General features: G+C 51.8%; 1 protein-coding gene across 1 annotated transcript in view; it reads left to right on the forward strand.

Annotated features, from left to right (window-relative positions):
• The first annotated feature begins 217 nt into the window (after positions 1–217).
• ubap1 (ubiquitin associated protein 1) overlaps positions 218–23,273 on the forward strand; it is a 32,322-nt gene continuing 9,266 nt past the window's right edge. Inside the window, exons 1-5 of the mRNA XM_072459548.1 lie at positions 218–400; positions 11,536–11,590; positions 14,456–14,574; positions 16,419–17,162; positions 22,412–22,579. Coding sequence (XP_072315649.1) covers positions 11,545–11,590; positions 14,456–14,574; positions 16,419–17,162; positions 22,412–22,579 — 1,077 coding nt within the window. The 5' untranslated portion in view covers positions 218–400; positions 11,536–11,544. The remainder of the gene's footprint in view (positions 401–11,535; positions 11,591–14,455; positions 14,575–16,418; positions 17,163–22,411; positions 22,580–23,273) is intronic.

A 23,273-nucleotide genomic window follows, 5' to 3' on the forward strand; every position in this document is an offset into this window, starting at 1 on the left:
AATGAAGTCTAAAGTCTAAAGAATGAAAATATCGTCTAAAAATTACAGTAGATAAAGGTAATGTAACTCAAAGAAGATGTTTTTGTGGCGGTGTTACATGATCGCCACCCACTCTAGTTAGACTGTAGACTTTATTCTTGTGTTTTCTAGAATATTATTTTTCTGTTCAGCGGAAGCTCTGTGACGACACCGTTGACGTCACCCCGGCCTGTGACGTCACACCAGGAACCAGGCACACGGACGGAACTCAAGATGGCGACGCACGAAGAAGCGGCGGAGAAAAGCGGTTTCTGTCCGAACTAAAGCCGATTGTTGCGCGTGTGAGGGCGGCTCGGGTCCGCGGTGGTCCCGGGGAAAAGCGTGGTCCGTGTTTCGAGTGAAGAGCGCGGGGCAGGACCAGGTGAGAGCCGCGGAAGCCGAGTTTGGCTCGGGTTTTCGGAGGCTTTTCGGAGCGAGGGGTGGTGCCAGCGTCTCATAACATTAGCCACATTAGCCAGGCCAAAGCTAACGCGCCGACAAGCACAAAATGAACAGGGAATCCACTGCAAAGTCATGAAATACCATAACTGTCCTGACTATAACAGGCGTCACTTTACATTTGCACACATGTCATGGATGTACAGGTTAATTATTAGATTTGAACACGTTGTACTTTGAGGAAAAGCTGCTAGCCGTAGCTTAGCCTGATGCTAATGATCGTAAACGCAATTAACTAAAGACAACAACGTCAAACAACTCATTATGACACATGTCTTCATAAATAATGAAATTTTCCCGGTCACAGATGTCACAAATGTTGGAGAAAGTTCCTATTTTAAATGTTGAAAGTAAAAGTGTATGAGGAGAACTGCGCTGTTTGATGACTTTTGATAAGAATCAGAGTTTTGTCTCGCTTTATCTGGACTCGTGGCTGTTGCATGACTCTGGTGTAGGACTATGACTCTGGTGTAGGACTATAACTCTGGTGTGGGACTATAACTCTGGTGTGGGACTATAACTCTGGTGTAGGACTATGACTCTGGTGTAGGACTATAACTCTGGTGTAGGACTATAACTCTGGTATGTGACTATGACTCTGGTGTAGGACTATAACTCTGGTGTAGGACTATGACTCTGGTGTAGGACTATAACTCTGGTGTAGGACTATAACTCTGGTGTAGGACTATGACTCTGGTGTAGCACTATAACTCTGGTGTAGGACTATAACTCTGGTGTGGGACTATAACTCTGGTGTAGGACTATGACTCTGGTGTAGGACTATAACTCTGGTGTAGGACTATGACTCTGGTGTAGGACTATAACTCTGGTGTAGGACTATAACTCTGGTGTAGGACTATGACTCTGGTGTAGCACTATAACTCTGGTGTAGGACTATAACTCTGGTGTAGGACTATAACTCTGGTGTAGGACTATAACTCTGGTATGTGACTATAACTCTGGTGTAGGACTATGACTCTGGTGTAGGACTATGACTCTGGTGTAGGACTATAACTCTGGTGTAGGACTATAACTCTGGTATGTGACTATAACTCTGGTGTAGGACTATGACTCTGGTGTAGGACTATGACTCTGGTGTAGGACTATAACTCTGGTGTAGGACTATGACTCTGGTGTAGCACTATAACTCTGGTGTAGGACTATAACTCTGGTGTAGGACTAACTCTGGTGTGGGACTATAACTCTGGTGTGGGACTATAACTCTAGTGTGGGACTATAACTCTGGTGTAGGACTATGACTCTGGTGTAGGACTATGACTCTGGTGTAGGACTATGACTCTGGTGTAGGACTATAACTCTGGTGTGGGACTATAACTCTGGTGTGGGACTATAACTCTGGTGTAGGACTATGACTCTGGTGTAGGACTATGACTCTGGTGTAGGACTATAACTCTGGTGTAGGACTATAACTCTGGTGTGGGACTATAACTCTGGTGTAGGACTATGACTCTGGTGTAGGACTATGACTCTGGTGTAGGACTATGACTCTGGTGTAGGACTATAACTCTGGTGTGGGACTATAACTCTGGTGTGGGACTATAACTCTGGTGTAGGACTATGACTCTGGTGTAGGACTATGACTCTGGTGTAGGACTATAACTCTGGTGTAGGACTATAACTCTGGTGTGGGACTATAACTCTGGTGTAGGACTATGACTGGTGTAGGACTATAACTCTGGTGTAGGACTATAACTCTGGTGTAGGACTATGACTCTGGTGTAGAACTATAACTCTGGTGTAGGACTATAACTCTGGTGTGGGACTATAACTCTGGTGTAGGACTATAACTCTGGTGTAGGACTATGACTCTGGTGTAGGACTATAACTCTGGTGTAGGACTATGACTGGTGTAGGACTATAACTGGCGTAGGACTATAACTCTGGTGTAGGACTATAACTCTGGTATGTGACTAACTCTGGTGTAGGACTATGACTCTGGTGTAGGACTATAACTGGTGCAGGACTATAACTCTGGCGCAGGACTATAACTCTGGCGTAGGACTATAACTCTGGTGTAGGACTATAACTCTGGTATGTGACTATAACTCTGGTGTAGGACTATAACTCTGGTATGTGACTATAACTCTGGTGTAGGACTATAACTCTGGTGTAGGACTATGACTCTGGTGTAGGACTATAACTCTGGTGTAGGACTATGACTGGTGTAGGACTATAACTCTGGTGTAGCACTATAACTCTGGTGTAGGACTATAACTCTGGTGTAGGACTATGACTCTGGTGTAGGACTATAACTCTGGTGTAGGACTATAACTCTGGTGTAGGACTAACTCTGGTGTAGGACTATGACTCTGGTGTAGGACTATAACTCTGGTGTAGGACTATGACTCTGGTATGTGACTATGACTCTGGTGTAGGACTATGACTCTGGTATGTGACTATGACTCTGGTGTAGGACTATGACTCTGGTTTAGGACTATAACTCTGGTGTAGCACTATAACTCTGGTGTAGCACTATAACTCTGGTGTAGCACTATAACTCTGGTGTAGGACTATGACTCTGGTGTAGGACTATAACTCTGGTATGTGACTGACTCTGGTGTAGGACTATGACTCTGGTGTAGGACTATAACTCTGGTGTAGGACTATAACTCTGGTGTAGGACTATAACTCTGGTTAAGGACTATAACTCTGGTATGTGACTATGACTCTGGTGTAGGACTATGACTCTGGTGTAGGACTATAACTCTGGTATGTAACTATAACTCTGGTGTAGGACTATGACTCTGGTGTAGGACTATAACTCTGGTGTAGGACTATGACTCTGGTGTAGGACTATAACTCTGGTGTAGGACTATGACTCTGGTGTAGGACTATGACTCTGGTGTAGGACTATAACTCTGGTATGTGACTATAACTCTGGTGTAGGACTATGACTCTGGTGTAGGACTATAACTCTGGTGTAGGACTATAACTCTGGTGTAGCACTATAACTCTGGTGTAGGACTATGACTCTGGTGTAGCACTATAACTCTGGTGTAGGACTATAACTCTGGTGTAGGACTATAACTCTGGTGTAGCACTATGACTCTGGTGTAGCACTATGACTCTGGTGTAGGACTATAACTGGTATGTGACTATGACTCTGGTGTAGGACTATGACTCTGGTGTAGGACTATAACTCTGGTGTAGGACTATAACTCTGGTGTAGGACTATGACTCTGGTGTAGGACTATAACTCTGGTGTAGGACTATAACTCTGGTGTAGGACTATAACTCTGGTGTAGGTCTATAACTCTGGTGTAGGACTTTGACTCTGGTGTAGGACTATAACTCTGGTGTAGGACTATGACTCTGGTGTAGGACTATGACTGGTGTAGGACTATAACTCTGGTGTAGGACTATAACTCTGGTGTAGGACTATAACTCTGGTGTAGGACTATAACTCTGGTATGTGACTATGACTCTGGTGTAGGACTATAACTCTGGTATAGGACTATAACTCTGGTATGTGACTAACTCTGGTGTAGGACTATGACTCTGGTGTAGGACTATAACTCTGGTGTAGGACTATAACTCTGGTGTAGGACTATGACTCTGGTGTAGGACTATAACTCTGATGTAGGACTATAACTCTGGTGTAGGACTATAACTCTGGTATGTGACTATAACTCTGGTGTAGGACTTTGACTCTGGTGTAGGACTATGACTCTGGTGTAGGACTATAACTCTGGTGTAGCACTATAACTCTGGTGTAGGACTATAACTCTGGTGTAGGACTAGGACTCTGGTGTAGGACTATGACTCTGGTGTAGCACTATAACTCTGGTGTAGGACTATAACTCTGGTGTAGGACTATGACTCTGGTGTATGACTCTGGTGTAGGACTGTGACTCTGTTGTAGGACTATAACTCTGGTGTAGCACTATAACTCTGGTGTAGGACTATAACTCTGGTGTAGGACTATGACTCTGGTGTAGGACTATAACTCTGGTGTAGGACTATAACTCTGGTGTAGGACTATAACTCTGGTGTAGGACTATGACTCTGGTGTAGGACTATAACTCTGGTGTAGGACTATGACTCTGGTATGTGACTATGACTCTGGTGTAGGACTATGACTCTTGTATGTGACTATGACTCTGGTGTAGGACTATGACTCTGGTTTAGGACTATAACTCTGGTGTAGGACTATAACTCTGGTGTAGGACTATAACTCTGGTATGTGACTATAACTCTGGTGTAGGACTATGACTCTGGTGTAGGACTATGACTCTGGTGTAGGACTATAACTCTGGTGTAGGACTATAACTCTGGTATGTGACTATAACTCTGGTGTAGGACTATGACTCTGGTGTAGGACTATGACTCTGGTGTAGGACTATAACTCTGGTGTAGGACTATGACTCTGGTGTAGCACTATAACTCTGGTGTAGGACTATAACTCTGGTGTAGGACTAACTCTGGTGTGGGACTATAACTCTGGTGTGGGACTATAACTCTAGTGTGGGACTATAACTCTGGTGTAGGACTATGACTCTGGTGTAGGACTATGACTCTGGTGTAGGACTATAACTCTGGTGTGGGACTATAACTCTGGTGTGGGACTATAACTCTGGTGTAGGACTATGACTCTGGTGTAGGACTATGACTCTGGTGTAGGACTATAACTCTGGTGTAGGACTATAACTCTGGTGTGGGACTATAACTCTGGTGTAGGACTATGACTGGTGTAGGACTATAACTCTGGTGTAGGACTATAACTCTGGTGTAGGACTATGACTCTGGTGTAGCACTATAACTCTGGTGTAGGACTATAACTCTGGTGTGGGACTATAACTCTGGTGTAGGACTATAACTCTGGTGTAGGACTATGACTCTGGTGTAGGACTATAACTCTGGTGTAGGACTATGACTGGTGTAGGACTATAACTGGCGTAGGACTATAACTCTGGTGTAGGACTATAACTCTGGTATGTGACTAACTCTGGTGTAGGACTATGACTCTGGTGTAGGACTATAACTGGTGCAGGACTATAACTCTGGCGCAGGACTATAACTCTGGCGTAGGACTATAACTCTGGTGTAGGACTATAACTCTGGTATGTGACTATAACTCTGGTGTAGGACTATAACTCTGGTGTAGGACTATGACTCTGGTGTAGGACTATAACTCTGGTGTAGGACTATGACTGGTGTAGGACTATAACTCTGGTGTAGCACTATAACTCTGGTGTAGCACTATAACTCTGGTGTAGGACTATAACTCTGGTGTAGGACTATGACTCTGGTGTAGGACTATAACTCAGGTGTAGGACTATAACTCTAGTGTAGGACTATAACTCTGGTGTAGGACTATGACTCTGGTATGTGACTGACTCTGGTGTAGGACTATGACTCTGGTATGTGACTATGACTCTGGTGTAGGACTATGACTCTGGTTTAGGACTATAACTCTGGTGTAGCACTATAACTCTGGTGTAGCACTATAACTCTGGTGTAGCACTATAACTCTGGTGTAGGACTATGACTCTGGTGTAGGACTATAACTCTGGTATGTGACTGACTCTGGTGTAGGACTATGACTCTGGTGTAGGACTATAACTCTGGTGTAGGACTATAACTCTGGTGTAGGACTATAACTCTGGTTAAGGACTATAACTCTGGTATGTGACTATGACTCTGGTGTAGGACTATGACTCTGGTGTAGGACTATAACTCTGGTATGTGACTATAACTCTGGTGTAGGACTATGACTCTGGTGTAGGACTATAACTCTGGTGTAGGACTATGACTCTGGTGTAGGACTATAACTCTGGTGTAGGACTATGACTCTGGTGTAGGACTATGACTCTGGTGTAGGACTATGACTCTGGTGTAGGACTAACTCTGGTGTAGGACTATGACTCTGGTGTAGGACTATAACTCTGGTGTAGGACTATAACTCTGGTGTAGCACTATAACTCTGGTGTAGGACTACGACTCTGGTGTAGCACTATAACTCTGGTGTAGGACTATAACTCTGGTGTAGGACTATAACTCTGGTGTAGCACTATGACTCTGGTGTAGCACTATGACTCTGGTGTAGGACTATAACTCTGGTATGTGACTATGACTCTGGTGTAGGACTATGACTCTGGTGTAGGACTATAACTCTGGTGTAGGACTAACTCTGGTGTAGGACTTTGACTCTGGTGTAGGACTATAACTCTGGTGTAGGACTATGACTCTGGTGTAGGACTATGACTGGTGTAGGACTATAACTCTGGTGTAGGACTATAACTCTGGTGTAGGACTATAACTCTGGTATGTGACTATGACTCTGGTGTAGGACTATAACTCTGGTGTAGGACTATGACTCTGGTGTAGGACTATGACTGGTGTAGGACTATAACTCTGGTGTAGGACTATAACTCTGGTGTAGGACTATAACTCTGGTGTAGGACTATAACTCTGGTATGTGACTATGACTCTGGTGTAGGACTATAACTCTGGTGTAGGACTATAACTCTGGTATGTGACTAACTCTGGTGTAGGACTATGACTCTGGTGTAGGACTATAACTCTGGTGTAGGACTATGACTCTGGTGTAGGACTATGACTCTGGTGTAGGACTATAACTCTGATGTAGGACTATAACTCTGGTGTAGGACTATAACTCTGGTATGTGACTATAACTCTGGTGTAGGACTTTGACTCTGGTGTAGGACTATGACTCTGGTGTAGGACTATAACTCTGGTGTAGCACTATAACTCTGGTGTAGGACTATAACTCTGGTGTAGGACTATGACTCTGGTGTAGGACTATGACTCTGGTGTAGCACTATAACTCTGGTGTAGGACTATAACTCTGGTGTAGGACTATGACTCTGGTGTATGACTCTGGTGTAGGACTATGACTCTGGTGTAGGACTATAACTCTGGTGTAGCACTATAACTCTGGTGTAGGACTATAACTCTGGTGTAGGACTATGACTCTGGTGTAGGACTATAACTCTGGTGTAGGACTATAACTCTGGTATGTGACTATGACTCTGGTGTAGGACTATAACTGGTGTAGGACTATAACTCTGGTGTAGGACTATAACTCTGGTATGTGACTATAACTCTGGTGTAGGACTATGACTCTGGTGTAGGTCTATAACTCTGGTGTAGGACTATGACTCTGGTGTAGGACTATAACTCTGGTGTAGGACTATAACTCTGGTATGTGACTATAACTCTGGTGTAGGACTATAACTCTGGTATGTGACTATGACTCTGGTGTAGGAATATAACTCTGGTGTAGGACTATAACTGGCGTAGGACTATAACTCTGGTGTAGGACTATAACTCTGGTATGTGACTAACTCTGGTGTAGGACTATGACTCTGGTGTAGGACTATGACTCTGGTGTAGGACTATAACTGGTGCAGGACTATGACTCTGGTGTAGGACTATGACTCTGGTATGTGACTAACTCTGGTGTAGGACTATGACTCTGGTGTAGGACTATAACTCTGGTGTAGGACTATGACTCTGGTGCAGGACTATAACTCTGGTGTAGGACTATGACTCTGGTGCAGGACTATAACTCTGGTGTAGGACTATGACTCTGGTGTAGGACTGTGACTCTGGTGCAGGACTATAACTCTGGTGTAGGACTATGACTCTGGTGCAGGACTATAACTCTGGTGTAGGACTATGACTCTGGTGTAGGACTATATGGCTCCTCAAAAGCTTTAGAGTTTGTTATTAACGTCTGAAACAGTTTCTGTGTCACGCCTCGGGCAGAGGAGCGGCTCAAAGAGACATTCTTCAGGAGCCACTCAAGAAACACTCTCTGAATGAGTCTCTAAATGTGTGGCTCTTTGTCCCATCTCCTCTGTCTCAGGAGGCTGTGGCTCTTTGTCCCATCTCCTCTGGTATGTGACTATAACTCTGGTGTAGGACTATAACTCTGGTATGTGACTATAACTCTGGTGTAGGACTATAACTCTGGTGTAGGACTATGACTCTGGTGTAGGACTATAACTCTGGTGTAGGACTATGACTGGTGTAGGACTATAACTCTGGTGTAGGACTATAACTCTGGTGTAGCACTATAACTCTGGTGTAGGACTATAACTCTGATGTAGGACTATGACTCTGGTGTAGGACTATAACTCTGGTGTAGGACTATAACTCTAGTGTAGGACTATAACTCTGGTGTAGGACTATGACTCTGGTATGTGACTATGACTCTGGTGTAGGACTATGACTCTGGTATGTGACTATGACTCTGGTGTAGGACTATGACTCTGGTGTAGGACTATAACTCTGGTGTAGGACTATAACTCTGGTGTAGGACTATAACTCTGGTTAAGGACTATAACTCTGGTATGTGACTATGACTCTGGTGTAGGACTATGACTCTGGTGTAGGACTATAACTCTGGTATGTGACTATAACTCTGGTGTAGGACTATGACTCTGGTGTAGGACTATAACTCTGGTGTAGGACTATGACTCTGGTGTAGGACTATAACTCTGGTGTAGGACTATGACTCTGGTGTAGGACTATGACTCTGGTGTAGGACTATAACTCTGGTATGTGACTAACTCTGGTGTAGGACTATGACTCTGGTGTAGGACTATAACTCTGGTGTAGGACTATAACTCTGGTGTAGCACTATAACTCTGGTGTAGGACTATGACTCTGGTGTAGCACTATAACTCTGGTGTAGGACTATAACTCTGGTGTAGGACTATAACTCTGGTGTAGCACTATGACTCTGGTGTAGCACTATGACTCTGGTGTAGGACTATAACTCTGGTATGTGACTATGACTCTGGTGTAGGACTATGACTCTGGTGTAGGACTATAACTCTGGTGTAGGACTATAACTCTGGTGTAGGACTATAACTCTGGTGTAGGTCTATAACTCTGGTGTAGGACTTTGACTCTGGTGTAGGACTTTGACTCTGGTGTAGGACTATAACTCTGGTGTAGGACTATGACTCTGGTGTAGGACTATGACTGGTGTAGGACTATAACTCTGGTGTAGGACTATAACTCTGGTGTAGGACTATAACTCTGGTATGTGACTATGACTCTGGTGTAGGACTATAACTCTGGTGTAGGACTATAACTCTGGTATGTGACTAACTCTGGTGTAGGACTATGACTCTGGTGTAGGACTATAACTCTGGTGTAGGACTATGACTCTGGTGTAGGACTATGACTCTGGTGTAGGACTATAACTCTGATGTAGGACTATAACTCTGGTGTAGGACTATAACTCTGGTATGTGACTATAACTCTGGTGTAGGACTTTGACTCTGGTGTAGGACTATGACTCTGGTGTAGGACTATAACTCTGGTGTAGCACTATAACTCTGGTGTAGGACTATAACTCTGGTGTAGGACTATGACTCTGGTGTAGGACTATGACTCTGGTGTAGCACTATAACTCTGGTGTAGGACTATAACTCTGGTGTAGGACTATGACTCTGGTGTATGACTCTGGTGTAGGACTATGACTCTGGTGTAGGACTATAACTCTGGTGTAGCACTATAACTCTGGTGTAGGACTATAACTCTGGTGTAGGACTATGACTCTGGTGTAGGACTATAACTCTGGTGTAGGACTATAACTCTGGTATGTGACTATGACTCTGGTGTAGGACTATAACTGGTGTAGGACTATAACTCTGGTGTAGGACTATAACTCTGGTATGTGACTATAACTCTGGTGTAGGACTATGACTCTGGTGTAGGTCTATAACTCTGGTGTAGGACTATGACTCTGGTGTAGGACTATAACTCTGGTGTAGGACTATAACTCTGGTATGTGACTATAACTCTGGTGTAGGACTATAACTCTGGTATGTGACTATGACTCTGGTGTAGGAATATAACTCTGGTGTAGGACTATAACTGGCGTAGGACTATAACTCTGGTGTAGGACTATAACTCTGGTATGTGACTAACTCTGGTGTAGGACTATGACTCTGGTGTAGGACTATGACTCTGGTGTAGGACTATAACTGGTGCAGGACTATGACTCTGGTGTAGGACTATGACTCTGGTATGTGACTAACTCTGGTGTAGGACTATGACTCTGGTGCAGGACTATAACTCTGGTGTAGGACTATGACTCTGGTGCAGGACTATAACTCTGGTGTAGGACTATGACTCTGGTGTAGGACTATGACTCTGGTGCAGGACTATAACTCTGGTGTAGGACTATGACTCTGGTGCAGGACTATAACTCTGGTGTAGGACTATGACTCTGGTGTAGGACTATATGGCTCCTCAAAAGCTTTAGAGTTTGTTATTAACGTCTGAAACAGTTTCTGTGTCACGCCTCGGGCAGAGGAGCGGCTCAAAGAGACATTCTTCAGGAGCCACTCAAGAAACACTCTCTGAATGAGTCTCTAAATGTGTGGCTCTTTGTCCCATCTCCTCTGTCTCAGGAGGCTGTGGCTCTTTGTCCCATCTCCTCTGGCTCAGGAGGCTGTGGCTCTTTGTCCCATCTCCTCTGTCTCAGGAGGCTGTGGCTCTTTGTCCCATCTCCTCTGTCTCAGGAGGCTGTGGCTCTTTGTCCCATCTCCTCTGGCTCAGGAGGCTGTGGCTCTTTGTCCCATCTCCTCTGTCTCAGGAGGCTGTGGCTCTTTGTCCCATCTCCTCTGGCTCAGGAGGCTGTGGCTCTTTGTCCCATCTCCTCTGGCTCAGGAGGCTGTGGCTCTTTGTCCCATCTCCTCTGGCTCAGGAGGCTGTGGCTCTTTGTCCCATCTCCTCTGGCTCAGGAGGCTGTGGCTCTTTGTCCCATCTCCTCTGGCTCAGGAGGCTGTGGCTCTTTGTCCCATCTCCTCTGGCTCAGGAGGCTGTGGCTCTTTGTCCCATCTCCTCTGGCTCAGGAGGCTGTGGCTCTTTGTCCCATCTCCTCTGGCTCAGGAGGCTGTGGCTCTTTGTCCCATCTCCTCTGTCTCAGGAGGCTGTGGCTCTTTGTCCCATGTCCTCTGGCTCAGGAGGCTGTGGCTCTTTGTCCCATGTCCTCTGGCTCAAGAGCTTTATTTTGTGTCCAGGATCGTGTCTGTAACTCTTCTTCTTCTTCAGACTCTCTCAATGGCTGCGAGGAAGTCTGGATCAGGATCAGACGCACACAACAACGGTGAGGACCAATCCATGATCAATCAATGTGACGTGGTTGTGTTGTTGTGTGTCTGTGGTTGTGACCTGCTTGTGTCTATGGTTGTGTCTGTGTGGATGTGTCTGGTTGCATCTGTGGTTGTGACGTGGTTGCGTCTGTGGTTGTGACGTGGTTGTGTCTGTGGTTGTGACGTGGTTGTGTCTGGTTGGGACATGATTGCGTCTCTGGCTGTGTCTGTAGTTGTGACATGGTTGTGTCTGTGGTTGTGACATGGTTGCGTCTCTGGCTGTGTCTGTGGTTGTGTCTGTGGTTGTGACATGGTTGCGTCTCTGGCTGTGTCTGTGACGTGGTTTTGTCTGTGGTTGTGTCTGTGGTTGTGTCTGTGGTTGTGACGTGGCTGTGTCTGTGGTTGTGGTGTTGTGTGTCTGTGGTTGTGACGTGGTTGCGTCTGTGGGCGTTGTGCCAGTGGTTGTGATGTTGTGCGTCTGTGGTTGTGCGTCTGTGGTTGTGACGTGGTTGTGTGTCTGTGACGTGGTTGTCTGTTGCGTCTGTAGTTGTGACGTGCTTGTATCTGTGGTTGTGTGTCTGTGGTTGTGTCTGTGACGTGGTTGTCTGTTGTTGCGTCTGTAGTTGTGACGTGCTTGTGTCTGTGGATGTGGTTGACTGTTGTTGCGTCTGTGGTTGTGTCTGTGATGTGGGTCTGTGACGTGGTTGTCTGTTGTTGCGTCTGTAGTTGTGACGTGCTTGTGTCTGTGGTTGTGTGTCTGTGGTTGTGTCTGTGACGTGGTTGTCTGTTGTTGCGGCTGTAGTTGTGACGTGCTTGTGTCTGTGGTTGTCTGTTGTTGCGTCTGTGATGTGTGCCTGTGACGTTTTTGTCTGTTGTTGCGTCTGTAGTTGTGACGTGTCTGTGGTTGTGTCTGTGACGTGGTTGTCTGTTGTTGCGTCTGTAGTTGTGACGTGCTTGTGCCTGTGACGTGGAAGTCTGTTGTTGCGTCTGTAGTTGTGACGTGCTTGTGTCTGTGGTTGTGTCTGTGACATGGAAGTCTGTTGTTGCGTCTGTAGTTGTGACGTGCTTGTGTCTGTGGTTGTGTCTGTGACGTGGTTGTCTGTTGTTGCGTCTGTAGTTGTGACGTGCTTGTGTCTGTGGTTGTGTCTGTGACGTGGTTGTCTGTTGTTGCGTCTGTAGTTGTGACGTGCTTGTGTCTGTGGTTGTGTCTGTGACGTGGTTGTCTGTTGTTGCGTCTGTAGTTGTGACGTGCTTGTGTCTGTGGTTGTGTCTGTGACGTGGTTGTCTGTTGTTGCGTCTGTAGTTGTGACGTGCTTGTGTCTGTGAAGTGGTTGTCTGTTGTTGCGTCTGTAGTTTTGACGTGCTTGTGTCTGTGGTTGTGTCTGTGACGTGGTTGTCTGTTGTTGCGTCTGTAGTTGTGACGTGGTTGTGTCTGTGGTTGTGTCTGTGACGTGGTTGTCTGTTGTTGCGTCTGTAGTTGTGACGTGCTTGTGTCTGTGGTTGTGTCTGTGACGTTGCTGTCTGTTGTTGCGTCTGTAGTTGTGACGTGCTTGTGTCTGTGCTTGTGTCTGTGGTTGTGTCTGTGGTTGTGTCTGTGGTTGTGTCTGTGTTGTTGCGTCTGTAGTTGTGACGTGCTTGTGTCTGTGGTTGTGTCTGTGACGTTGCTGTCTGTTGTTGCGTCTGTAGTTGTGACGTGCTTGTGTCTATGGTTGTGGTTGTGTCTGTGACGTTGCTGTCTGTTGTTGCGTCTGTAGTTGTGACGTGCTTGTGTCTGTGGTTGTGGTTGTGTCTGTGACGTTGCTGTCTGTTGTTGCGTCTGTAGTTGTGACGTGCTTGTGTCTGTGGTTGTGGTTGTGTCTGTGACGTGGTTGTCTGTTGTTGCGTCTGTAGTTGTGACGTGGTTGTGTCTGTGGTTGTGTCTGTGACGTGGTTGTCTGTTGTTGCGTCTGTAGTTGTGACGTGCTTGTGTCTGTGGTTGTGTCTGTGACGTTGCTGTCTGTTGTTGCGTCTGTAGTTGTGACGTGCTTGTGTCTGTGCTTGTGTCTGTGGTTGTGTCTGTGGTTGTGTCTGTGGTTGTGTCTGTGTTGTTGCGTCTGTAGTTGTGACGTGCTTGTGTCTGTGGTTGTGTCTGTGACGTTGCTGTCTGTTGTTGCGTCTGTAGTTGTGACGTGCTTGTGTCTGTGGTTGTGGTTGTGTCTGTGACGTTGCTGTCTGTTGTTGCGTCTGTAGTTGTGACGTGCTTGTGTCTGTGGTTGTGGTTGTGTCTGTGACGTTGCTGTCTGTTGTTGCGTCTGTAGTTGTGACGTGCTTGTGTCTGTGGTTGTGGTTGTGTCTGTGACGTTGCTGTCTGTTGTTGCGTCTGTAGTTGTGACGTGCTTGTGTCTGTGGTTGTGGTTGTGTCTGTGACGTTGCTGTCTGTTGTTGCGTCTGTAGTTGTGACGTGCTTGTGTCTGTGCTTGTGTCTGTGGTTGTGTCTGTGGTTGTGTCTGTGGTTGTGTCTGTGTTGTTGCGTCTGTAGTTGTGACGTGCTTGTGTCTGTGGTTGTGTCTGTGACGTTGCTGTCTGTTGTTGCGTCTGTAGTTGTGACGTGCTTGTGTCTGTGGTTGTGGTTGTGTCTGTGACGTTGCTGTCTGTTGTTGCGTCTGTAGTTGTGACGTGCTTGTGTCTGTGGTTGTGGTTGTGTCTGTGACGTTGCTGTCTGTTGTTGCGTCTGTAGTTGTGACGTGCTTGTGTCTGTGGTTGTGGTTGTGTCTGTGACGTTGCTGTCTGTTGTTGCGTCTGTAGTTGTGACGTGCTTGTGTCTGTGGTTGTGGTTGTGTCTGTGACGTTGCTGTCTGTTGTTGCGTCTGTAGTTGTGACGTGCTTGTGTCTGTGCCCAGGCCCTGTGAGTTACCTGGAGGACGTGCCCTTTAAGGTGAATGAGAGGTTCCGGTGCCCGTCCAAAGTGGGTTTCCCTGTGGGCTTCTGCGTGCCCGACTCAGCGCTGCTGCTCGCTCAGGTCAGTGTCTGTCCAGAACTAAACAATATGTGTCAGTGTTCAACAGTTTTGTTTACTGACCGTGAGTCATGTGATCACAGACGCCTCTGTAATGTGCCATAAAATAAGACCATAATGAGAAGAATAATCCAGTCTGTGATAAAGCCCCATGTTTATGTCACTTCACTTTGTTGTTATGATTAGCATTGACACCAACTGTCCTGACCATGTCCTGACCATGTCCTGACCATGTCCTGACCATGTCCTGACCATGTCCTGACCTAACCGTGTCTGTGGTCCTCAGTATGACCTAAACGTGTCTGTGGTCCTCAGTATGACCTGAACGTGTCTGTGGTCCTCAGCATGACCTAACCGTGTCTGTGGTCCTCAGTATGACCTAACCGTGTCTGTGGTCCTCAGTATGACCTGAAGGTGTCTGTGGTCCTCAGCATAACCTAACCGTGTCTGTGGTCCTCAGTATGACCTGAACGTGTCTGTGGTCCTCAGCATGACCTAACCGTGTCTGTGGTCCTCAGTATGACCTAACCGTGTCTGTGGTCCTCAGTATGACCTAACCGTGTCTGTGGTCCTCAGCATGACCTAAACGTGTCTGTGGTCCTCAGTATGACCTAACCGTGTCTGTGGTCCTCAGCATGACCTAAACGTGTCTGTGGTCCTCAGCATGACCTAACCGTGTCTGTGGTCCTCAGTATGACCTAACCGTGTCTGTGGTCCTCAGTATGACCTAACCGTGTCTGTGGTCCTCAGTATGACCTAAACGTGTCTGTGGTCCTCAGTATGACCTAAACGTGTCTGTGGTCCTCAGCATGACCTAACCGTGTCTGTGGTCCTCAGTATGACCTAAACGTGTCTGTGGTCCTCAGTTTGACCTAAACGTGTCTGTGGTCCTCAGCATGACCTAACCGTGTCTGTGGTCCTCAGTATGACCTAAACGTGTCTGTGGTCCTCAGTATGACCTAAACGTGTCTGTGGTCCTGAGTATGACCTAAACGTGTCTGTGGTCCTCAGTATGACCTAACCGTGTCTGTGGTCCTCAGTATGACCTAAACGTGTCTGTGGTCCTGAGTATGACCTAAACGTGTCTGTGGTCCTCAGTATGACCTAACCGTGTCTGTGGTCCTCAGTATGACCTAACCGTGTCTGTGGTCCTCAGTATGACCTAAACGTGTCTGTGGTCCTCAGTATGACCTAAACGTGTCTGTGGTCCTCAGTTTGACCTAAACGTGTCGGTGGTCCTCAGTATGACCTAAACGTGTCTGTGGTCCTCAGTATGACCTAACCGTGTCTGTGGTCCTCAGTATGACCTAACTGTGTCTGTGGTCCTCAGTATGACCTGAACGTGTCTGTGGTCCTCAGTATGACCTGAACTTGTCTGTGGTCCTCAGTATGACCTGAACGTGTCTGTGGTCCTCAGTATGACCTAAACGTGTCTGTGGTCCTCAGTATGACCTGAACGTGTCTGTGGTCCTCAGTATGACCTGAACTTGTCTGTGGTCCTCAGTATGACCTGAACGTGTCTGTGGTCCTCAGTATGACCTGAACGTGTCTGTGGTCCTCAGCATGACCTAACCGTGTCTGTGGTCCTCAGCATGACCTGAACGTGTCTGTGGTCCTCAGTATGACCTGAACGTGTCTGTGGTCCTCAGCATGACCTGAACGTGTCTGTGGTCCTCAGCATGACCTGAACGTGTCTGTGGTCCTCAGTATGACCTAAACGTGTCTGTGGTCCTCAGTATGACCTGAACGTGTCTGTGGTTGTGTCTGTGGTCCTCAGTATGACCTAAACGTGTCTGTGGTCCTCAGTATGACCTGAACGTGTCTGTGGTTGTGTCTGTTGTCCTCAGTATGACTTCTCTCTGGAGCGCCGCAGCGTGCAGTGGGGTCTGGAGCTGGCTGAGGCTCGATTGGCTCAGACTCGAGCAGACGAGGCCGTGATTGGACGGGGCGACGCAGACGGTCGTGGAGAAGAGCCCGACGCTGGCTCCGCAGACGCTCACGAGCCTCCACCGCCGGCGCTCAACCCCGTGTTAGCCGCTATGAGCCACAACGCCATCCTGACGCCGCTGCCCGCTCCCTCCCTGGGCCCGCGCAGCTCGCTGCCCGCTCCGGCGCTGCACTCGCTCGACCTGACCGACTTCGAGCGCGAGGAGGATCCTTTTGACAAACTAGAGCTCAAAACTCTGGACGACAAAGAAGAGCTGAGGAGCATCCTCCAGAGTCAGCCTCAGCCCTTCTCCTCGCCGTCTGAAGGGCCTCGCCTGGGGCCGGGCTCACGCGGGAGCAGCCCCTCGCCGCCTTCAGCCGCCTCGACCGCCTCCAGCACCGCGACCGTCTCGGCCGGCGGCGGCGCGGCGAGCAAAGCCTTCACACACAAACCAAACGGCCTCGTGGACGATCGGCCGTGTAACATCCGCTCGCTCTCTTTTCCCAAACTGTCAGACTCTGAGCACCACGTGGCCCCGTCCTCTCTCAAACAGGCCCCGCCTCCCTCCACGAGGCTGCCCAACGGTTCCCCCCAGAGGACGCAGAGGGGAGAAGTGATCGTGGCACCGGAGCCTGCGCTGAACAAGAGTGGAAACGCCAAAGCTGTGAGTTACTTCACATGAAACATTCTGACATTAAAGGTCCCGTATCATCAGAGCTTTAACCTTCTCAGAGCCATTGTCCTCGTGTATGAGCCCAAAGTCTTTAGCTAGAGAACAGTCTCTCTCCTTCCCCTCGGGTGAGCAGAAGAACGGGGCCCCGCAGCACGCTGTTCCAGCCCCTCCTCCAGGAAGCACTCTGTACCTGTAACACGCCCCCCGGCCCCGCCCCCGCAATCGAGAGGAAACGCTCTCACTGAGACTACGTCGCGGGGTGGGCGGGGACACACGCTCTCACTGAGACTACGTCACGGGGTGGGCGGGGACACACGCTCTCACTGAGACTACGTCACGGGGTGGGCGGGGACACACGCTCTCACTGAGACTACGTCACGGGGTGGGCGGGGACACACCCTCTCACTGAGACTACGTCACGGGGTGGGCGGGGACACACCCTCTCACTGAGACTACGTCACGGGGTGGGCGGGGACACACCCTCTCACTGAGACTACGTCACGGGGTGGGCGGGGACACACCCTCTCACTGAGACTACGTCACGGGGTGGGCGGGGACACACCCTCTCACTGAGACTACGTCACGGGGTGGGCGGGGACACACCCTCTCACTGAGACTACGTCACGGGGTGGCCGGGGACACACTTTTTATATATATATATATATTTATAACTATTATGTTATGGGTGCAACACTTATTATGATCCAATAGCATGAAATGGGATCTTTAAAGTCACATGACCAGTGCTGCCAAAGGCTCTTTCTTATTTTTAAAGTCTGTGTAAGTCCTGAGTCCGGCCTCGTTAGTCACACGTGTGCTGGAGCGTGCTGGTGGTGCTGGAGCGTGCTGGTGGTGCTGGAGCGTGGTGGTGGTGGTGCTGGAGCGTGCTGGTGGTGCTGCTGGAGCGTGCTGGTGGTGCTGGAGCGTGCTGGTGGTGCTGGAGCGTGCTGGAGCGTGCTGGTGGTGCTGGAGCATGGTGGTGGTGCTGGAGCGTGGTGGTGGTGCTGGAGCGTGGTGGTGGTGCTGGAGCGTGCTGGTGGTGCTGGAGCGTGCTGGTGGTGCTGGAGCGTGGTGGTGGTGCTGGAGCGTGCTGGTGGTGCTGGAGCGTGCTGGTGGTGCTGGAGCGTGGTGGTGGTGCTGGAGCGTGCTGGTGGTGCTGGTGGTGCTGGAGCGTGGTGGTGGTGCTGGAGCGTGGTGCTGGAGCGTGCTGGTGGTGCTGGAGCGTGCTGGTGGTGCTGGAGCGTGCTGGAGCGTGCTGGTGGTGCTGGAGCATGGTGGTGGTGCTGGAGCGTGGTGGTGGTGCTGGAGCGTGCTGGTGGTGCTGGAGCGTGGTGGTGGTGCTGGAGCGTGCTGGTGGTGCTGGAGCGTGCTGGTGGTGCTGGAGCGTGGTGGTGGTGCTGGAGCGTGCTGGTGGTGCTGGAGCGTGCTGGTGGTGCTGGAGCGTGGTGGTGGTGCTGGAGCGTGGTGGTGGTGCTGGAGCGTGGTGCTGGAGCGTGCTGGTGGTGCTGGTGGTGCTGGAGCGTGGTGGTGGTGCTGGAGCGTGGTGCTGGAGCGTGCTGGTGGTGCTGGAGCGTGCTGGTGGTGCTGGAGCGTGCTGGAGCGTGCTGGTGGTGCTGGAGCATGGTGGTGGTGCTGGAGCGTGGTGGTGGTGCTGGAGCGTGCTGGTGGTGCTGGAGCGTGGTGGTGGTGCTGGAGCGTGCTGGTGGTGCTGGAGCGTGCTGGTGGTGCTGGAGCGTGGTGGTGGTGCTGGAGCGTGCTGGTGGTGCTGGAGCGTGCTGGTGGTGCTGGAGCGTGGTGGTGGTGCTGGAGCGTGGTGGTGGTGCTGGAGCGTGGTGCTGGAGCGTGCTGGTGGTGCTGGTGGTGCTGGAGCGTGGTGGTGGTGCTGGAGCGTGGTGCTGGAGCGTGCTGGTGGTGCTGGAGCGTGCTGGTGGTGCTGGAGCGTGCTGGAGCGTGCTGGTGGTGCTGGAGCATGGTGGTGGTGCTGGAGCGTGGTGGTGGTGCTGGAGCGTGCTGGTGGTGCTGGAGCGTGGTGGTGGTGCTGGAGCGTGCTGGTGGTGCTGGAGCGTGCTGGTGGTGCTGGAGCGTGGTGGTGGTGCTGGAGCGTGCTGGTGGTGCTGGAGCGTGCTGGTGGTGCTGGAGCGTGGTGGTGGTGCTGGAGCGTGCTGGTGGTGCTGGTGGTGCTGGAGCGTGGTGGTGGTGCTGGAGCATGGTGGTGGTGCTGGAGCGTGGTGGTGGTGCTGGAGCGTGCTGGTGGTGCTGGAGCGTGGTGGTGGTGCTGGAGCGTGCTGGTGGTGCTGGAGCGTGCTGGTGGTGCTGGAGCGTGGTGGTGGTGCTGGAGCGTGCTGGTGGTGCTGGAGCGTGCTGGTGGTGCTGGAGCGTGGTGGTGGTGCTGGAGCGTGGTGGTGGTGCTGGAGCGTGGTGCTGGAGCGTGCTGGTGGTGCTGGTGGTGCTGGAGCGTGGTGGTGGTGCTGGAGCGTGGTGCTGGAGCGTGCTGGTGGTGCTGGAGCGTGCTGGTGGTGCTGGAGCGTGCTGGAGCGTGCTGGTGGTGCTGGAGCATGGTGGTGGTGCTGGAGCGTGGTGGTGGTGCTGGAGCGTGCTGGTGGTGCTGGAGCGTGGTGGTGGTGCTGGAGCGTGCTGGTGGTGCTGGAGCGTGCTGGTGGTGCTGGAGCGTGGTGGTGGTGCTGGAGCGTGCTGGTGGTGCTGGAGCGTGCTGGTGGTGCTGGAGCGTGGTGGTGGTGCTGGAGCGTGGTGGTGGTGCTGGAGCGTGGTGCTGGAGCGTGCTGGTGGTGCTGGTGGTGCTGGAGCGTGGTGGTGGTGCTGGAGCGTGGTGCTGGAGCGTGCTGGTGGTGCTGGAGCGTGCTGGTGGTGCTGGAGCGTGCTGGAGCGTGCTGGTGGTGCTGGAGCATGGTGGTGGTGCTGGAGCGTGGTGGTGGTGCTGGAGCGTGCTGGTGGTGCTGGAGCGTGGTGGTGGTGCTGGAGCGTGCTGGTGGTGCTGGAGCGTGCTGGTGGTGCTGGAGCGTGGTGGTGGTGCTGGAGCGTGCTGGTGGTGCTGGAGCGTGCTGGTGGTGCTGGAGCGTGGTGGTGGTGCTGGAGCGTGGTGGTGGTGCTGGAGCGTGGTGCTGGAGCGTGCTGGTGGTGCTGGTGGTGCTGGAGCGTGGTGGTGGTGCTGGAGCGTGGTGCTGGAGCGTGCTGGAGCGTGGTGGTGGTGGTGCTGGAGCGTGCTGGTGGTGCTGGAGTGTGCTGGTGGTGCTGGAGCGTGGTGGTGGTGCTGGAGCGTGCTGGAGCGTGCTGGAGCGTGGTGGTGGTGCTGGAGCGTGGTGCTGGAGCGTGCTGGAGCGTGCTGGTGGTGCTGGAGCGTGCTGGTGGTGCTGGAGCGTGGTGGTGGTGCTGGAGCGTGCTGGTGGTGCTGGAGCGTGCTGGTGGTGCTGGAGCGTGGTGGTGGTGCTGGAGCGTGGTGGTGGTGCTGGAGCGTGGTGCTGGAGCGTGCTGGTGGTGCTGGTGGTGCTGGAGCGTGGTGGTGGTGCTGGAGCGTGGTGCTGGAGCGTGCTGGAGCGTGCTGGAGCGTGGTGGTGGTGCTGGAGCGTGGTGCTGGAGCGTGCTGGAGCGTGCTGGTGGTGCTGGAGCGTGCTGGTGGTGGTGCTGGAGCGTGCTGGTGGTGCTGGAGTGTGCTGGTGGTGCTGGAGCGTGGTGGTGGTGCTGGAGCGTGCTGGAGCGTGCTGGAGCGTGGTGGTGGTGCTGGAGCGTGGTGCTGGAGCGTGCTGGAGCGTGCTGGTGGTGCTGGAGCGTGGTGCTGGAGCGTGGTGGTGGTGCTGGAGCGTGCTGCTGGAGCGTGCTGGAGCGTGGTGGTGGTGGTGCTGGAGCGTGCTGGTGGTGCTGGAGCGTGCTGGTGGTGCTGGAGCGTGCTGGAGCGTGCTGGAGCGTGGTGGTGGTGCTGGAGCGTGCTGGAGCGTGCTGGAGCGTGGTGGTGGTGCTGGAGCGTGCTGGAGCGTGCTGGAGCGTGGTGGTGGTGCTGGAGCGTGGTGCTGGAGCGTGCTGGAGCGTGCTGGTGGTGCTGGAGCGTGCTGGTGGTGGTGCTGGAGCGTGCTGGTGGTGCTGGAGCGTGCTGGTGGTGGTGCTGGAGCGTGCTGGTGGTGCTGGAGCGTGCTGGAGCGTGGTGGTGGTGGTGCTGGAGCGTGCTGGTGGTGCTGGAGTGTGCTGGTGGTGCTGGAGCGTGGTGGTGGTGCTGGAGCGTGCTGGAGCGTGCTGGAGCGTGGTGGTGGTGCTGGAGCGTGGTGCTGGAGCGTGCTGGAGCGTGCTGGTGGTGCTGGAGCGTGCTGGTGGTGGTGCTGGAGCGTGCTGGTGGTGCTGGAGTGTGCTGGTGGTGCTGGAGCGTGGTGGTGGTGCTGGAGCGTGCTGGAGCGTGCTGGAGCGTGGTGGTGGTGCTGGAGCGTGGTGCTGGAGCGTGCTGGAGCGTGCTGGTGGTGCTGGAGCGTGGTGCTGGAGCGTGGTGGTGGTGCTGGAGCGTGCTGCTGGAGCGTGCTGGAGCGTGGTGGTGGTGGTGCTGGAGCGTGCTGGTGGTGCTGGAGCGTGCTGGTGGTGCTGGAGCGTGCTGGAGCGTGCTGGAGCGTGGTGGTGGTGCTGGAGCGTGCTGGAGCGTGCTGGAGCGTGGTGGTGGTGCTGGAGCGTGCTGGAGCGTGCTGGAGCGTGGTGGTGGTGCTGGAGCGTGGTGCTGGAGCGTGCTGGAGCGTGCTGGTGGTGCTGGAGCGTGCTGGTGGTGGTGCTGGAGCGTGCTGGTGGTGCTGGAGTGTGCTGGTGGTGCTGGAGCGTGGTGGTGGTGCTGGAGCGTGCTGGAGCGTGCTGGAGCGTGGTGGTGGTGCTGGAGCGTGGTGCTGGAGCGTGCTGGAGCGTGCTGGTGGTGCTGGAGCGTGGTGCTGGAGCGTGGTGGTGGTGCTGGAGCGTGCTGCTGGAGCGTGCTGGAGCGTGGTGGTGGTGGTGCTGGAGCGTGCTGGTGGTGCTGGAGCGTGGTGCTGGAGCGTGGTGGTGGTGCTGGAGCGTGCTGCTGGAGCGTGCTGGAGCGTGGTGGTGGTGGTGCTGGAGCGTGCTGGTGGTGCTGGAGCGTGCTGGTGGTGCTGGAGCGTGCTGCTGGAGCGTGCTGGAGCGTGGTGGTGGTGGTGCTGGAGCGTGCTGGTGGTGCTGGAGCGTGCTGGTGGTGCTGGAGTGTGCTGGGACCTTCAGGTGTCTGAGTGTGCTCTGCTCCTCAGGTGAACTCTGTGAGCTGTGGTGGAGGTGGTGGAGGTCTGCCATGTGGGGGCGCTCTGCTCAGCATGACCCCTGCAGAGAGGCAGTGTGTGGAGACCCTGGTGGGGATGGGCTACTCATACGAGGGCGTTCTGCGAGCCATGCAGAGGCAGGGCCAGAACGTGGAGCAGGTGAGGCTCGAGCTCTACACTCTTTATTCTACTACAGTCTCATTCCACAAAGGAGGAACAAACAAACAAACAAACAAACAAACAAACAAACAAACAAACACCACCACCTCATCATCATGACAATGTGAAAGAATGTTGTTTGAATTCTTTGCAAATGTATTAAAGATTAAAATTAAAAGCCCTGACACTCTGAGCTCAGCTTCATGCTTTTCCCTCTGAACGTTCTTGAGATGTTTCGACAGTCTGACCTGTCCACCTGAGGTCACTTCAGTTGGACATGATTTGACTGAGCCTGGGCCTTAAGAACCTGATGGTCACTCTGACACATGTCCAGTGTCTCTGTGGAGAGAGGAGAACCTGAGGCTCTGGAGCTCAGACTAGAGCCAAGGTTCATCTCCAACAAGACAACGACCCTCAGCTCAGAGCCAGGAGAACAAAGGAGCTGCTACAGGAGAACAAAGGAGCTGCTACAGGAGAACAAAGGAGCTGCTACAGGAGAACAAAGGAGCTGCTACAGGAGAACAAAGGAGCTGCTACAGGAGAACAAAGGAGCTGCTACAGGAGAACAAAGGAGCTGCTACAGGAGAACAAAGGAGCTGCTACAGGAGAACTCTGTAAACCTGGTTCACCTGATCCCCGCGTACAGACGGAGGCTGAAGCTCTGCAAACTTGTAGTGAGGACTTCTAAGACGTG

This window comes from Eucyclogobius newberryi, unplaced genomic scaffold (genome assembly GCF_026437365.1).
Source record: "Eucyclogobius newberryi isolate DKJ021-1_F unplaced genomic scaffold, fEucNew1.0.hap1 SCAF_23, whole genome shotgun sequence".
Taxonomy (NCBI): domain Eukaryota; kingdom Metazoa; phylum Chordata; class Actinopteri; order Gobiiformes; family Gobiidae; genus Eucyclogobius; species Eucyclogobius newberryi.